This window comes from Athene cunicularia (genome assembly GCF_003259725.1).
Source record: "Athene cunicularia isolate RWA chromosome 25 unlocalized genomic scaffold, athCun1 chr25_part1, whole genome shotgun sequence".
In the NCBI taxonomy this organism is placed as follows: Eukaryota; Metazoa; Chordata; class Aves; order Strigiformes; family Strigidae; genus Athene; species Athene cunicularia.
In genome coordinates this window covers 161,944-177,939 of record NW_020799134.1, presented here as the reverse complement: position 1 = coordinate 177,939, position 15,996 = coordinate 161,944, and the positions used below count along the sequence as shown (strand labels likewise).

Below are 15,996 nucleotides of genomic sequence, written 5' to 3'. Positions count from 1 at the left end.
AAAAAAAAAAAAGCAGAAATCAACCTGCATTTCAGCAGCTACAGAAGCTCAGCAAAAAGACTTACCCAGCTCCCTGGTGAGAACAGCTTCGTGATGTGACCAGTGAGCCCTAATGGACGGAGAGCTTTTATATAGCGACTAAATGTGCCTTGAAGGTATGAGGTACCCACGACATATCCTATTTGTTCCTATTCAGAAGCTGTCCTGTGTGCAACACTCGTAGTGACTAGACACCGTGTACTCATCCCCAAGGATGAGTAGTTGAATGTCAGCTCCCCATAGTAAGAGTAATTACCTTTTGTATAATCCTTCCCGGCATGGTAAGACTGAATGGTATTTGCAGAGGCAGCAGCAGCGGCATCCCCGGCCTCAGGGGTTTTGCAAGGCAGAAATGCACCCAATAATATGCAGTAATGGCTTTTCAAAGGTCCCACTGGAAGTCAGGCTTCAGAGTCCCTGGAAATGTCCTGGTGGTTCCCTGGAAATTGGGCCATCCCATCACTCAGCCTCTTTCCGCGCTCACATGGCTTCGTGCCGTGAGAGCTACACTGACTGCTCCGTGTCCTACTCGAAGTTTAGTCCCTGGTTAGAGCCGGCAGCGTTTCTCTTCTGCCAGCTGGACACAGGGCACTGCATCCTCTGAGGAAAAACAGGACCTCCCAGTAAAGTTCTAATCACCCCCTTGGGTGGGTGCAGTTCATCATCCATAGAGAACTTCCATTTTAGCTCACACAGTCCCGATGATCCCGTGATCCCAACGCAATCGCTTGTTATCAGAGCGATGGGAATACACCAGTGACTTCCAGATGAGCGGAAAAGATGAGCTACAGTCACGCTTGATTGCAGCCCTTGCACAACCAGCTCAGCTGTCAAAGCTGTGACTGGCAGCACAACAGGACACAAAAAGCACCAGGAGCAGATAAACTTCCTCCGGTCCTGCGGGTGACTTTCTCGGTGAGTCAGCTTCTTATCGCGCACTGGGCCCAGATTAAAGAAACTAGTTAGAAAACCGGGAGTTTAATTTTTTGAAGTCGCAGAAGATCCAATCAGTGTTTTCATGTGTATGTTGTCACATGGAACATCCCCGCAAAGTGACAATTCCTTCCTGCTGACTACAAGGAGAGCTGAGGGGGACCAGCGCAGAAGAGTGCTCAGCCCCACCGACATCTAACACTGGCTGAGATGAAACCCACCCCGAAGGGAATCGGTCCCTGAGTACGTTTATTAAAAATCAGCGGTTTCTTGTGAACTGGAGAGATGGCTCCGCCCAGGTGGTTTTTGAGGCGAAGGAAAAGGTCCATCAATAATTTTGTAATGAAACAATAATAAAGTTTAGGAACTCTTGGACTACTATGCCCGGCACCAGGCAAGAATCACAGAGGGTGAAATGCTCCCGCTACCATAGGCTTCTCCATCAAGAACACACCCTGACCCTTGCTGGTCAGCCCTGAGCGTGTTCATCTTTGCCCGAACCACAAGGATTGTGACTTTGTTGTGGCATCTCTCCTTCATAAATGAGTTCTTTGATCCCAAGCCATAACTCTTCACGGCTTTTTAGCTCCAAAAGCCGTAGGTGTGATCCTCCCTGTCAACCAAAGTGAGCAGTTCACATCTATAGTATTTTTATTCTAGTTTGGATGCAGGCACTGCCCCAAGCTTCAAACAAATCCTTATTTCATTCCGTACTTGACTGAAACCCCATGTGTACCTGCCTAATTTACTGAAAGCCCGGGTGAAGTTTAATTTTTTGATCACAACCGTGACTTGTCTTTCATGTCAAATACCAGTAATGTCTGTAAATCAATGTATCTAAACCCTCTTAATCAGTACACTCCAGAACTACAGAATCAAAGAAAGAAAAAAAAAAATAAAACCAGAAATCCAGTTAGGTTCCATTTTAACTTTGGCAGCACAGCAACTTCGGAGACTTTCACTATGTAAAAATTTAATGAGTGTTTCACCTTCACATGGAAATGCCTGTCAAAAATGCGTGTTTCTGTTGTCATCATCCATGCATATCCTAGTAGTATCCACTTCTCCCCACAAGCCAGCCCTCCCCTGCATTGGTTCTCAGCTAAGAAAACCTCCTTTTTTTTTTTTTTAAACATGTCTGATTCAACCTGGAGAACAGCATGAGATGAAGGTGGGAAAAAAAAAAAAAAAAGTTAAAACAGGGCTGTGGCACTGAGAAGTACCAAGAGGCAAGCTGAAAAACATCCTGGAGAAGATGCCAGGTTAGACATTAGGGAATCCACCACCTTCCCTTTAATAAGTCCGGAATGCAAAGGAGCACCGTCACAGTGCAGCAATTTTGGAGCGTGAGCCAACGCACCAGGAATCCAAAACTCCCTGCCTGCTCCAAATATAGAAATCTGGCAGAATATCCCAGTCAAAAAAAAAAAAAAAGGAGAAAAAAAAAAAAAAAAATATTTCTATAGAAGAAACACATGGCACATGGAAAATACGAAGGTGATTGGTGACAGCCAACTTGGTTTCACTAAGGGCAAATCAAGCCTGACAAATTTTGTGGCTTTCTACAGCGGAGTTAGAGCATTGGTGGGTAAGGGAAGAGAGAGTGATGTCACCTACCTGGGCCTGTGCAAAGCACAACGTGGATTTAGAGCAGCCCTGCAGAGAAGGACTTGGGGCGGGTTGTTGACAAGAAGCTCAACATTTACATTTGCAGCCCAGAAAGCCGCCCCTGGCCTGGGCTGCGTCAAGAGAAGTGTGGGCAGCAGGTCGAGGGGGGAATTCTGAGGGGATTCTCCGCCTCTGCTCCGCTATTGTGAGCTCTTGTCCAGCTCTGGGGCCCCCCCACGTCAGGACACGGACCGGCTCGAGCGGGGCCAGAGGAGGCCACGGAGATGCTGTGGGGGCTGGAGCACCCCCCTGTGAGGACAGGCTGGGAGAGTTGGGGGGTTCAGCTGGAGGAGAGAAGGCTCCGGGGAGACCTTAGAGCGGCCCCCCAGGGCTGAAAGGGGCTGCGGGAAAGATCGAGAGGGACTTTATACAAGGGCATGTAGTCACAGGACAAGGGGTGATGGCATTAAACTGACAGAGGGGAGATTTAGGTTAGATACAAGGAAGAAATTCTTCCCTGGGAGGGTGGTGAGACACTGGCACAGGTTGCCCGGAGAAGTTATTGACGTCCCCTGCCTGGAAGGGTTCAAGGCCAGGTTGGATGAGGATTTGAGCAACCTGGGCTAGTGGAAGGTGGCCCTGCCCGGGGCAGGAGGGGGTGGAATTAGATGATTTTTAAAGTCATTTCCAACCCAAACCATTCTACGGTTCTATGAAACAAGGTAAATTGGCTAGGTGTGATCTGGGATCCTGGTTTGAAACCTCAAGTGATGTAAAAATAGCCTTGCTCCATTAACAGTAATTAAAAAAATGCCAATAAACTAGGCAAGGAGCTGTAAAAGCAGGAGGGATCTGCAGTGGGGAGTTGTTAAGCTTTAAAACTAGTTCACAGGGAAGGACACTACATGTGTTAGACTACACGAGAGAGTCGTCCCTTGAAGAAATAGGTTGGCCTTGGAGAAATACCGGCATGAAGCTGGGACAGCCATTTCCTCCAGTCTGTCCCAGGCAGAGCCATGTCCTCCAGTCTTGCCAAGACATTGACATTTCCTTCAGTCTTGTCAAGAAATGGCCGTTTGCTCCAGCCTCACCATGGCATGGCCGTTTCCTCTGGTCTCTCCAAGGCACGGCCATGTCCTCCAGCCTCACCAAGGGATGGCCATGACCTCCAGCCTCACCAAGGGATGGCCATGTCCTCCAGCCTCACCAAGGTATGGCCATGACATTCAGCCTCACCAAGGGATGGCCATGACCTTCAGCCTCACCAAGGCACAGCCATGACCTTCAGCCTCACCAAGGCAAGGCCATGACCTTCAGCCTCACCAAGGCATGGCCATGTCCTCCAGCCTTACCAAGGCATGGCCATGACCTTCAGCCTCACCAAGGCATGGCCACGACCTTCAGCCTCACCAAGGCATGGCCACCTCCCCCAGTCTCACCAAGGCATGGCCACGTCCTCCAGCCTCGCAAGGCATGACCATTTCCTCCAAGCTGTACAAACCACTAGAGTGCAGCATTCACCCACGCAACCACCTCCTGCAACAGCCTGGCACAACCAGACACCGGTAGCCGGGAAACTGCCTTCAGATGCTCTTTCTCTCCAGGAAAACAGTTTAAACTGGCAGCCCGTGAGCTAGACCCAGCCCAACTCTTTGTGTCATGGACCCCTAATGTCTGAACGCTCCTTGTTGTACCGTGACATGAAGTTAAATCTGCGTCGCCGATAGTCTCTGCAGCCCCACCACAGCCTGTACAAGCCAGAGTGTCTTATTCCAGCTGCTCACACGGACACGTGCTTCTGGGCATCAAGAACACGCACTGAAACGGTAGCGGGGCCGCACGTGAGTTCTTCACAGGAGAGTGAGTCTGCTCAGTCGAGCGCTGCAGGGCAGTGAGGTGCGCGCAGGGAGGGGAAGGCGGAGAATAAAGGAAACCCGAGAGAATAAGCAGAGGTCGCACTTTTATTGTATCAGACTTGTAATTAGAAAGCAGCATACAGGCTGTAGATAATAAAACTTAACATATTATTAGCCCAGCAAGCGCTAAACTCGCAGTCTCACTATTTCAGTGATTTAATAGCACTGAAGGCAAAACACTAACCCCTCACGCATTCGAATGAAACGCTCCTCACTTGGACTCCTTCTTGCTTCATTTAAAAAGCGTTTTATTACTTAATGAACTCTTGCTGTTCTGCAATTACTGGCCCCACACACCTCTTTGTTCTGGTTGCTAGCAGGCTCAGCGGAGGTTAGACTCTGTAGAAAACCTGACTATATGATCATAACAGCCCCGGTGACTTTTAAAACACTGAAGCTGAGCTGCGGAGTTTCAACGCAACTTTCTCTCTCCCCAGAACCCATATCCATAGCTCCATCCATTCGCTGGGCTTCTGATGGGAGAGAAACCTCGGTGCTGAGGTTTGAACTCGCAGCTTGATCACAGCCAACAGCCGTCCCCTCTGCAGCAGCCACAGACGTTAAATCAAAGGCACAAAGCCCCCAGCAGCACAGCTCCGGAGACCGCCAGCACCTCTGCTCTGAATAGGGAAGCAGCATGAGGCCACCGAGGCACCCAGCTCCAGAAGACGAAGCCATCAGATCTATGTAGCAACGAGAACGTGAAATTCCCGCGGCGGGTTTTTGTTCCTCTGCCGTCACTTTCCATATACAGCAGCGACTTTGGCCCGGGAGGCCGTTGTCTTGGCTTCTGGTTTTGCTGTTCCTCCAAGTGCGGCGCGAAAATGAGGGCTTGCGGTGTCTTGGCTGGTGATGGGCACTTCTTGGCTTCTGGTTTTGACGTGAAAAGCTCCTCGGGTTTCTTTTCTTTTTTGCCTGTTGCTGTGTCTGGCTCTGCCACTGCTGTGTGGCGGGTGCTTGACTGCTGCTGGTTTAGCCGGGAGGACATCTCTCTCGCAAGCCAGAGAAAAACATCATAGGAAAAGAAGAAAGCCTGATATTTTTGAAGAAATGTTAAAAACGCACTTTTTCCTTTTTTTTTTTTTTTTTTAGCTTTTTGTAAAACAACAAACCAAGAGAAGAAAGAAACGCAGCAGCAGAAGCAGCGGTGTGTTGTTTGGTTTTTTTTTCCTTTTTTTTTTTTTTTTTTAGCATTTTGTAAAACAACAAACCAAGAGAAGAAAGAAACGCAGCAGCAAAAGCAGCTTTTTTTTTTTTTTCTATTAGAAACCACTGGTAGCTTCATCTTCCTCCACATCCGGGTGTTAGAATGAAGCAAACTGTGAGAGCTCGGGATTGTTGTGATTTTAATGACTAACTCGGAGCAATGGAAAGGAGAAGATCCACGATAAGCCTCTTTTGAGCTTGAAGACCAATGATCGCCCCTCCCAAGTTATCTTCCTGCTGTATATTCATCTGGTCAATGAATACTCAGGCTCGAGGATTCAGGCTTTCATGACTCAGGCTTGTCAGTTGATCCCTTTTCCAGCACTCACCCATGTTTGTGTTTGCCATCCAAACACCTCTAAGGACACCAAGGTTGGGTCAGAGTCCATTTTTTTCAGACATTCATGCCAGGCCGTGAGGCTCCTCAAAATCTTCCCTGCTGCTCTGGATTTACCCCGTCCTTTTCTTCCCGAGGGAGCTTGCTCTATCAGCCAGAACATGTTATTAAGTCAGATGCTCAGGACATACTCAGCTTTTAAAATTTCCTCTTTCCATAGCAATTCAGCTAACAGAGCAGTTTAGGATTATAGTGCAAGGCACGTTTATATAATCTCTGAGTCCTCTGGGCCTGATTCTCTTCCTATAATCACCTTGTGCAACGGTGTGATGCCATCAAAGTCACAAGAATGGCATAGGTATAACCGAGATTATCTCCAGTAGTCTGTGGCGTTACACAGATGCAGAAACAGTTGGAGAAGAAAAAGATTTAGTTCTCAGAGCCTGCAGCTCCTGAAATTTGATCTCCGTTAACTCCATTTGCAAATGGAAGAGTCTGAAATTGCCATCACCGGACTCTAATCCTACAGTAAGACATATTACGGCAAGACTATTTAACAGGATTTAATAGGTTTATCAGAAACAAACTCGCCCAACCCACCGGTGAAGAAACGAATCGATGCAAAGACAGAGTAACAGATTTGGGAGTCAGAGAAGCCCTTACATACCCCAGGAGCCCTGCCTCCCAGAGAGAAGGGCCTGTGCTCTACATGGTACGTTTTATCACAGCTCCAGAACTGCCCAATTTGCAGAAACAAATCTTTTTTTCCTGAACTTTAGGAGAGAAAACTCCCCGTTCTTAGGCATTTTCAATTTTAGCAGCAAAAGGCTGTTGTGTTGGCCACACCTGAAGTGTGAAAGCTTGTTCTGATTCAGATGTCATCCAAACGCTCTCCTTTAAAACCCCATGGCTTCGGTGCTGCCAGAAGCAACAACAAAAATCGCACAGGCAGCAAATTCACACAGAAATTCAAAATGTGGGGTCTGAACCTCAGGGACATTCAAGGTCTCCTCTGACCTCTTTAGAAGCATAAAGCAACCTGAATTCAAATGCAAGTGGTGCCCCAAGATCCTCCCTGTTGCACCAGACACCTGCCTGACCACCACACAGCTGACCCTCCACCGAGCTGGTATTTTTTCATCCCCTTCCAAGAGGGTAGGGAAGCCTGAAACGTGGCACTGTACCGCAGCCGACTGTTCTCCAGCTGCAGCATCGCTGCAAAGACAAGCACAAAGCCAGGGTGACCCCCCCCAAGGCCGCTCTACTTTACAAATGCACGTCCTGGGGTATGGGCTAGAAAAGGCTGATGCCAGGTTAAACTCCAACAAGTTCGTTCCTGAGCTCAAGTGCGTGAATGAAGCAATTGCCAATTAGGCTCTTTGATGTGACGGCTGACTGGAAAGTGTTCCTGTTGTGCCCAATGGGTTTTCAATGAGGCAATCTGTTGTAGTTGAGAAGCACGGTAATTCTGCAGAAGCAGTTAGGAATAAATTTAGGCAGGGAATTAGGAGGAGGTTTTTCAAGAAGCAGTGCAAGGAGACTCTGGAACGGGCTGCCAAATCAGAAAATTGGAATCGAAATATGGAATAAGCTTTAGGATGGAGGTTGGTGACTTTATGGAAGTGGTTTTATAACTAAAAAACGCAGACTCACAGATTTAACTCAGTGATTCAGCCATGTGCGTCTCTTGGGAGTTGTTAAACTAATCCATTGGTGTAGGATTAATAGGAAACCCTGGGAAGCTCAGGAGGTCTATGGCAGAAAAAAAAAAAAAAATAATTAAGAGGAATCACTCATGAAATAACAGGTAGGGGGAAAAAAAAATAAAAATTGAAGGATGGATACTTCATATCCAGTACTTGGATACCACAGCATTTGGCCATCCCTGGGGGTGAACATCTTCTTGTCTTCTGTAACCCAACCTGCACTCGGAGAGAAGATGCTTTAGTGACTGGACACACAGGCAGACAGACCGATACTAGGAAATTCAGTAACAGGTAATTATGTCTTTTGTCTCGTGAGAGGAGTTCATCAAGATGTCCACCCTAAAATGATGACAGACACAATAATAAAGAACAAGACGGGGTGTTAACGAAACAGTGTTTAATTAAGCCAGCAGGGCAAGCCGTGTCTTGGGAGTTCCAGTTCAGCAACCTCTGAATCACGCCGTGAAATCCAGGGGTGCAATGCTTTCCTCAGATCGTTCTCTCTGTGCACGGAGGTTCAAAGTACTGGATGGAGAAAATACACCCATAGGGGAGGATCACAGCGAGCAGCTCACATCCTGAGCTGAGGTTCTCTGCAGTGGTCTCTGCTTCTGAAGCAGCTGATCCTTTTTTTTTTTTTTTTTTTTTTTTTTTTTTTTTTTTTTTTTCAGCCTGAAGCAATACAGCTTCAGGACCCTTAGAGATACTGAGACATTTCAGCTTCAGGACCCTTAGAGATACTGAGACATCTCAGCTGCGTTCGGAGCTGCTAACTTAACTGCTCTATACCCCCCAGAGCATCTTTAGACTTTTGGGGACTCACCTGATCAGCTTTTGCAAGGCCAGTGGCGGGTTGATAGCAGCACAGCACCAACCCACGCTGTGTGGGAGCTGGAGTAGCATTTTCTGTCTAGGAAAGATGGGCTGAGGCCAGCATTTTGCTTACTTGTGGTGTGATGTTCCCTGGAATTAGCGGCCCAACTTCAGTATCAACTGGGAGCTGAGCTGGGCTCCACGAGGTGAGAGCTGAGGAGCTCCACGTTCACCGTGAAGCCACCTCACTCAGCGCACGTTTCCCCCGTAGTTTCCCAAATGTTTTGGTAAGGCAGGTTTCACTGCATACGGTGTTTGGCTCTAAAAATAGTCTTTGTGCAATTCGCATGGAAGGGGAAAGCAATTACACCTCTACTATGGGAAAAACATTCACTCCCTTTCCACGGGCTGACTTCAGAGCCTCTTCAACGATAATTACCATCATTTTTCTGCTGAGGTTGCTGACATGGAGGTGAAGTGACCTCCTCAGGCCTCTCCAGAGCTGGATCCAAACCAGTGTTTAAGGTCAGGACGGCCCCACCTTCTGATCTCCAGACAGGGTTCAGGTCGTCTTCCTCCCAGCTATGGAAAGTGATTTTCTTTAATCACTCGATGTTGCAAGTTGAGGCTGGGAATTTGACACCTAAATATTCCAGAAACCCCACTGCTTGCTTAAATAAAAGCAATGTCTCAACACAGAACCGTGGCTGTACGGCCTGTAACAGTCTTTGCCTCAACACTGCTCCGCAAGTGCTACGTGCCCTGTTTCTCCCACACGCTCTAATTGATGGATGGAACAAAGGTTACCGAGGCTCTGACCTGAAGCTGCGTATTCGCTTGTGAATATTGCACAAATGTTCAATTTGATCTGACGAAAGGCACTGTCTCCTTTCGAACCCAGCTGCTCTGTCTAATTCAGGCCAACAAGTGCAACAATAAAACCCACATTTTTAGGAGTCTGAACTTATTGCCTCTGTCTTACTGCTTTGAAGGGCTCTATTCCCGGAGCGTATCTCGGCAGAAGAGCTGTTTTGATAACCACGAAGCATGATGCTACCTAGAAAGCAGACAGGCAGGTTCTCCACTGCTGGAAAGTGTCCTAGTTCCTGCCTTCAGCAGAGCTACGACTGCAATTTGTACCAGCAGAGCAGCAGGTGAGGCCTGAATCAGGGTTAGGTCTTGGGCTGGGATGTTCCGCTCACTAGCAAAAGCTGGCGACTAAAACTAAGCAGCTTCCAAAGGCAGGCAGGCAGGCAGCAAGGCAGAGCCCCACCTGCCGTGAGGTAAGAAGGGAAGTTGCTCAGATGAGGTCACGCTAGGGGAGAAGATGTGGTCTAAAATTCAGGTGTTCTATCCTTCAGTTGCCAAACGATTATTAACAGAGGAAGTTACACCACAGCTAGAAACAGCTTCTCGCATTTGCAGGCCAGAATCCCAAGCGATGACGGGTACCAGCTCAGCCTGTTGCGACGATTGCATCTGTAGTGCGTGCTCTGATAAGAACTCCGGTAAAACGGTGGAGACGGGACAAAGATATTCCCAAGACGACCGAATATGATGAAATTCACCTCTGTGTGGGACACATCGTCTGTGCTGCTGAAAATAATCCTACCATCAGTAATGAGGACTGCTTGACTTGTGTTGTGACAGCTCCCTGAGATTTTAAGAGTAACAATCAGGGAGCTATTTTCACTCAATTAACTTCTTTTAAGTGGAATAACGCTTAGGGAATAAACTGTATACGCTACAGACTCCCTTTGTTTCATGTGTAGAGCGAAACATCTTTTCAAAGATGCCAGTCAGGCACCTAAATGTGCGTCCAAAATCCATTTGGATGTGATGAACCTTACACGTTATTAAAAAAAAAAAAAACAACTTTACTTTTCACATGATACGTAGAGATAAACCCAGCTCCCTCTTCTGTCACATTTAGAGAGCTGCATTTTCTGTACCATGGGAAATAACACGTTCAAAATTGTTCTGAAATGAAAGAAGAATGACATTTATTAAGGTCTTCATGGCGAAAAAAAATAAAATAAAATAAACCCACCCGTCACAAGTTTATAGAATCACAAGAAAGTCATTTTAAAGAGTTCATTGATAAAAAGCAGGTGAAAGAAGCACAGATTGAGACCCCTGTCTTAAACTACAAATGCATCCTAAGAAGCGGGGGCATTAGCTGGCACGAAATGACTCATGCACGGGTCGAAGTGGAACCGCGGTGCTTGACACCAAACCGAGACCCCTGACCTCCCCGGGGTCTGCAACGAATGTATTAACCTGAAGGTACGACCCTTGTTCACGCCGAAAGTTTTCTGTTAAATCAGATCAATCAAAAAGGGGAATAAAACGCATTCTGCACCAAAAGCCTCTCCTCACAATGCCTACGTGTAGAACAAGTCCGTGGAGGAAATGCATGCACAACGGCAGTTGTGAAAGAATGAGCTCATTACCTAGGAGGACTCATTCCCAGAAGGCAGGGCTTTGAAACCATATAAAAGTTCTCAAATCTCTGCGCTCCACCATCCACTCGGCTTCGCACTTCTCCCTGTTGCCTGGTTGGGTAAGTCAGAGAATACTGATTTTTTTTTTTTTTTTTTTTTTTTTTTTTTTTTTTTTTTTTAAGTGTTTTGTTCAATACCTTTGAATATGCAAAAGATTCCTTCAAAGAAGAGAAACTGTGGGCATCGGGGGTAGGACAAGCAGTCCTGGAATGACTCTGCAGGCAAATTCAGATTACGTGCTAAATTAGACCCTTTCTGAAGAAGAGATTAGATAAAATTACGTTGGTTTAAGAATAACTGATCCTGCCTTCGGGGAAGGAGAAGGTCTAAATGACCTCCTACAGCTCCTTCCAAATCTGTTTTCTGTGATTCTGCTATTTATAACAAGAATATATCAAAAGCTTGCGTTTCTTTAAAGAATTATTTTATAAATTATAGATTTAGGAGTGTGAGGGGCTGTAGGGAGCAGGAGGGCGAAAGTATTCCTAGTGGGCTGCCTCACTCATGTTAACCATGTCAAGAGCAATATATTAATTTGGCTTAAGATCTTATCAAGTCCTTATAAAGAAAATAGCAAGAGACGAGCGATATTGATCTGGAGGATCGAGGAGTACATAGAAGAGAGGGATGAATTTGCTTTGAAGATGTGCTGAGAGGAGTAGGCAACACGGGGAAGGGAGAACGAACTTGCACACTCACATGGTCCACGTTGGTGCTAGACCTGTGTTAAGAGGACTTAAAAAAAATGCCCCTTTCAACCAACACTTCTGTGATTCCAACCATTTCTTGGTGCCCTTAGATTGTCTTTAGGAAAACAGCAACAGGCTTTACCAAAGACACAGCACCAGTCCAGCTGAGCCTGCCTCCAGCAGCCCAACAAAACAGGGGCAGGCTCATAAATTGTGAGGAAAACCCATTTGGCCTGTTGCACATGACTGGCCTTGGGAGAAGAAATCCCTCCTGATTATTCTGATTCATGCAAGCTACGTGTGTTACTAATGGCCATGATAATCCAGAAACATTGGGACGCATTATCACTGCTAATTCTTTCCATGACACTTTGAAGGACTGTGCCACAGGTAACCTCAATCCATTGCATCACCAATGAAGTCAGAGTGAAACCGGAGCAAGAGGAGGAGTTGGCCTGTTATTGTTACTGTAGAGACTCTTATCACTGCAGAAAGATATCAGCTTACTGGTGAGGTCCACCTTGAGGCCTTAGCACCTCAGGTTTCTAATTCCAAGTAGAATCCGGAAACCGTTTGAACAGGGACGAAATCAAATGAAGTATTTCAGTTTTGCCAATGTAAAATATCCTGGTGGGCCCAGATTTGGGGTTTGCTACTTTCTGATACACCAGAAGTTTTCAAATGCTTGTCTTCAGCATTCTTTTCCATTATTATTATTATTTTGACTTTCTGAAACCGTTATCAAACCAGCGGATCTGTTATTTGCCAGCTCCTCTCATCAATTCCCCAGGACAGAAATGAAAGGTAGTTAACACTTTGGGAAGAGCTAAGCAACAGGAACAAGAGCTCTGAAGTGTAAATCAGCTCCAGGTTCAAAGGAGTGGTGCTACCTCAGTCAGACCTGACAGGGCTGTCCCACATTGCAGAACAGAAAGGAGGAACAAGATAAGACAGAGTCAGAGCAGGAGCTGAAAGACGGGATGAAAAAGAAAGAGCAAATCATAATTCTTTCTGAGCCAACCTGCCTTGGGAAACCAAGGGCAAACGAAGAGAACTTTACTCTTGCAGCTGATTCATGTTTCTTATAATCCTTTCACCCTTATCCCACTGCAGTTCATTTAGCAGACACAATAACCCTCTGACATTTCTTTCAGATAATCTTGTTTCCTGCAAAGATGTCTTTGAATCAAGTGCAAATCAAGCAGGAAATCACCCTCCCACCTGGCCTCAGCAAAACCATTTCAAAGCAAAGCCAAGAGCCTGTGCCGTGCACTGAGCAGGTCCCGTGTCCGCAGCAACAACCTGAAGCCCAAGTCCCAACACCTTGCCCAGAACCAGTCCCAGTAGAAGTGGTACCATGCCCGGAAAAACCAGTGGTGGTGGAACCAGCCAAGGAAGAAACACCAGTGGTCGTAGTACCCCAGTGTCCACCCCAGGAGCAGCAGCAGCAACAGCAATGCAAGCTACCTCCTGTGTCATGTCCTGAGCCTGTTCCGTGCCCTGAGGAGAAATCAACATGCAAAGAGCTGCCTGTGCCAGCCCCTGTTTCCTGCTCTGATCCAACTCCATGTGTGCTGGAGCAGCAGGAGTGCCAGGAGACCCCTGTGCCGGTTCCCGTTACCTGCTCAGAGCCTGCAGCATGTGCCCAGGAGAAGCAGCAGTGCAAGGAGATCCCCGTGCCCATCCCTGTTCAGTGCCCCGAACCTGCACCGTGCGCCCAGGAGCAGCAGGAGTGCAAGGAGATCCCCGTGCCCACCCCGTGCCCTCCAGAGAAGCAGGAAATCAAGGAGATCCCCGTGCCAATCCCTGTGCAGTGCCCTGAACCCACGCCATGTGCCCAAGAGAAGCAGCAGTGCAAGGAGATCCCCGTGCCCACCCCGTGCCCTCCAGAGAAGCAGGAGAGCAAGGAGACCCCCGTGCCAATCCCCGTGCAGTGCCCCGAGCCAGGGCAGTGCCCCCTTCCCGAGAATTGCCCTCCCGTCGAGCAGCAGCAGGTGAAGCAGCCCAACCAGTGGCCCCCCATGCAGAAGTAACCCGCAGCTGACAAGGCCTGAAGAGAGAAGATCATGGCAAACCCAGACCTCCTCTCCCCACGTCTCACAACCAGAGGTCGTTTTCCAACACCCTTTTATTCGCTGCAGAATTTCTGTTAAGAAGCACAGCTTCCAACTCCCCCCCCCCAGCTAACGCTAGCGTTACCCCGTACTAACAGCCGTACGCTGACGCGTCCAGAACATCAATAGATAACGAGGCTTCAAGCGGTGTCGTAGGCATGTGCGTTCAGCTTTCCAGCAGCCCGAATTTCTGCCCTCTCCCAATCATCCCGCTGCCTTTTAAAGGCCCAGAGAGAGACCAAAGAGCACGATGGCACGCACGAGTCGGAGTTCATTAAGCTAAATACTCAAAAACTTAACCCAAATGCAATTAGGGACCTAAAGCTCATCGTCCAGACCCGCGTGCTGCCTCCCGGTTTTCACGCCTTCCTCCCCACTCCCTGCACTCAAATGCCATTTCCCACCTTGCATTTAGGGGTTTTGCCTACTAATAATAGGATTTGAAGTTTGTGCAGAACCTGATGCTAAGGGGTTCTGGTCCATGGCAACACGGCTTTCTGAATCATGAATCCATAGTGCTGAATATTTTACGCAATTATTAAAAAAAAAAAAAAATCCATTGGGCTAGAGGAAATAGATTTTTTTTAATTTTTTTTTTTTACAAAAGAGCCATCACTTCTTAATTATCTGCTTAGCTGAACTGGTAGCAATCAGCGCTTCCCTCAGAGAGCTCACCTTGGATTTTCTAGGATGTGTAAAAGAACAGCCTGCGCTGAGATTATTTATGGAAAATATATAGATAATTAAATCCAATCCAGACATGTTTTGAAATAGATTAACCTCAGGCGTGGCTCCCATCTGTTAGACAGGATAAAGGAGAAAGCATGCACAGTGCTGTCTCAATTACACCCTGGAACATGTTTCACCACGGAGAGTTGATGCGTATGTATTTGGTACTTATCTCTAATTATTTTAGGCTGATGTTGTATCCAGGATTTGTTTCACTGTGAAATTCAACAATAAAAATTACTTTGAATACCAAGTTGTGGAAATTTTTTATAGCTTCTGCTTAAAAAGATGAAAAGGAGCCTCAGCTTGCAACAGCCAGTCTTTTTTTTTTTTTTTTTTTAGGCTCAAAGCTGGGTAAATCGGGACTCGGAGACTCAGGTGCTCGCAGGGGACCCTGGGTCCTCTCCTCTCCAGGTGCCCAGGTGACACAACCTGCAAGGGTCCCTGCACCGTGTCAGTCCGGGTTGGCCAACAGCCCTGAAACACCTCTCAGCAAAACACCCCAAGCCAGAGCATGGCCCATAGCATCGGCTCACACCGAGCTGTCCCCTCGGCCAATCCGCCCAAACTAAACATCTCCACATCCACTCTGTGACCTCCAGCAGCCATAAGGCAGGGCCGTGTCTACGAGGCGGGTTGCAAGCACAAGCGAAGGAGTTTTTTCCCACACTTTGGATGAGCCAAGAGCGATGTAATTGCGCTAGTTTGGCCCTGTACCTGTTGGATGGGTGTTAGATAGAGCCAACCTCATCGTCTGATCACAGAATCAGAAGGAGACACGCAGCTTCTGGTTTGCAGAGCAAGCTCATGTCGCTCTGCCAGACACCAATAACCCATCACTCAACAGTTGATTTATTCATCCTTTTCCTCCTCTACGCTGCCGTACAGCCGACTGAAAAATCCATTAACCAAGCCAGTCTGTCCTGCTGAGAAACCCAAAACATCCCGAATCCTCTCTCTGATTCTTTTAAAACGGAAACTTTCAATTCTGAGCAAGCAAAAGCTTCCTCTCAGGGTTAAAAACTTGCAAAGGCTGTTTTCCTCTCAGCAGTTACAGTGTAGTTGGGAGACTCTAAAACCACAATTAATGGTTCAGATAGACCTACAGGAATACGCTTCAGAATATCACACCTTGCAGAAAATTGAATTTCCCCAATTCGCTCCAGTTCAGGATGAAAAACAATTCGCAACACTGCCCCAGGATGGGCAGCACATTGATCCTGGGCCAGTTTTGACACCCAGGCAGCAGCTCTGCCCCATGGCACCCGGAATTTAGACGGTCTGTCTACAAATGTTGATCATTCTGTGCCCTGTTTGCTCTAGACATTTCACATTTCTGGTCTACTCGGTCATTGTATTAACAGCTGTAGGTTTCTGGATCTGTCTGGAAAAAAAAAAAAAA

The 15,996-nt window shown here is 47.2% G+C and overlaps 2 protein-coding genes across 2 annotated transcripts in view; one reads left to right on the top strand and one right to left on the bottom strand.

Annotated features, from left to right (window-relative positions):
- LOC113488748 (keratin-associated protein 10-1-like) overlaps positions 1-319 on the bottom strand; it is a 2,578-nt gene extending 2,259 nt beyond the window's left edge. The window contains exon 1 of the mRNA XM_026864052.1: positions 296-319. Coding sequence (XP_026719853.1) covers positions 296-319 — 24 coding nt within the window. The remainder of the gene's footprint in view (positions 1-295) is intronic.
- Positions 320-12,926: 12,607 nt separating this feature from the next.
- Positions 12,927-13,784, top strand: LOC113488659 (keratinocyte proline-rich protein-like). Its single transcript, XM_026863938.1, has one exon. The coding sequence runs from the start codon at positions 12,927-12,929 to the stop codon at positions 13,782-13,784; it is 858 nt and encodes a 285-aa protein (XP_026719739.1).
- Positions 13,785-15,996: the final 2,212 nt, after the last annotated feature.